The sequence below is a fragment of the Larimichthys crocea genome, chromosome I, assembly GCF_000972845.2.
Source record: "Larimichthys crocea isolate SSNF chromosome I, L_crocea_2.0, whole genome shotgun sequence".
Classification (NCBI taxonomy): Eukaryota; Metazoa; Chordata; class Actinopteri; family Sciaenidae; genus Larimichthys; species Larimichthys crocea.
Genome location: NC_040011.1, coordinates 18686864 through 18688322, shown reverse-complemented (window position 1 = coordinate 18688322; position 1459 = coordinate 18686864). Strand labels below are relative to the sequence as shown.

Below are 1459 nucleotides of genomic sequence, written 5' to 3'. Positions count from 1 at the left end.
GCCGAACACCCTTCCAAAAACAATGAGCACCCGCTCCTGCTCCCCGGGAAGCTAAAAACAGAACCAGACTACCTGGAGGTTCTGGAGAAACAGACTGCGATGAGCCAACTGTAAGATAGCGACAATGCCCCCTCCCCTCCTCCTCCACCTCCACACAGGTTCTGTGCAGCATTCATAATAATCACGCAGTTACTGTAATAATAGCCCTCTCTATGTATCTATCTTATCTATCTGTGTTCAATCCTACATGATTGACTGGAAGCGAAACGAAGCCTTTGATCATCTTTTTCCTCTCTTCTTTTTCTTCTTTTTTTTTCTTTCCAAGATGTATAAAAGGAATATAAGAAGTATATTATTATGCAGTTCTATTTTTCTCCTGGAAGTTATAAATTATTTCTTCTTCTTTTTTTGAAAAATGAAATTCCAAAAGACTTTGATGACGGCAGGTATCTAATGGGCAGGACTGTGTACAAATACGGCTTTGTGCTTTTCATAAAACTGTATTTTATTATTTTTTTCCCTGTGACAAACAGAAAAAGTATGAAATAATTATTCTTTGTAGACGAGGATATGCGACAGATTGACATTCCTGTACATATTTAGCATACGCAGATAAATGGTGAGTGTTAAAACCAGAACAAGAAAAAAAAAACATTTTCAAAAATCCAACAAGCGGCAAAATCTTACTATACCTACTCCAGAAAGTGCCTTTGCACTCAACTATTTTATCAACAATGCTCTCTGCAACATGGAAATGTTCCTCTTTTTTTTTTTTCAAAGTGCTGTATTTTAAAGAATCATGTAAAATAGAAGACTTATTTGTCTGTTTAAAAAGAACAAAAAGCGGTAAAAAAAAAATGAACTTGAGACTGGGTGTGAAATGATTTATGTTCTTGACAGGGAGAATCATGTTATTTTGCTTTCAATATGAAGTGTCTTTGGAGATGTACAACTTATAGAGAATATTGTATGCTATAGGGGAGCAATACAGCGCGGCGAAATTGCGCCATTAAACTTTCACTGAAGCACTTTGTCAAGATCCTGAGCTTGAGGTAAATTTTGTTTAGACTGTGCATAATTATTTTTGGATGCTGTGTGTGTGTGTGTGTGTGTGTGTGTGGTGGGAGCGAGAGAAAATGAAAACAGAGTTCGCCTGCAGCTACTGTCCCTCTCTCTCTCTCTCTCTCTCTCCCTCCACTGAAATGTGATGGTCCTTCAATGATTGACGAGGTGGATTTTGTCTCGATAGCTGTAGCTTCCTTCTGTCTTCGACCTGACACAGCATTTCAAGGGTTTTTTTCCCCACTACAAATCCCCCCTTACTCCACTCCATCCATCTGATGGTGCACAAACACTAATGTTTGATGTAGAGGGTCAATATTTCCTTCAGTGGGGACGAGGATGTGTCAAAATATCATCGAGCGCTGCAAAGCCAAAGAAAGGGGAAAAAAATAGAGTT

The 1459-nt window shown here is 38.6% G+C and overlaps 1 protein-coding gene across 1 annotated transcript in view; it reads left to right on the top strand.

Annotated features, from left to right (window-relative positions):
• The window catches only part of slitrk2 (SLIT and NTRK-like family, member 2), a 4588-nt gene extending 3505 nt beyond the window's left edge, over nt 1-1083 (top strand). The window contains exon 1 of the mRNA XM_019264109.2: nt 1-1083. This exon is cut by the window's left edge and continues 3505 nt beyond it. Coding sequence (XP_019119654.2) covers nt 1-114 — 114 coding nt within the window. The 3' untranslated portion in view covers nt 115-1083.
• The last annotated feature ends 376 nt before the right edge of the window (nt 1084-1459 follow it).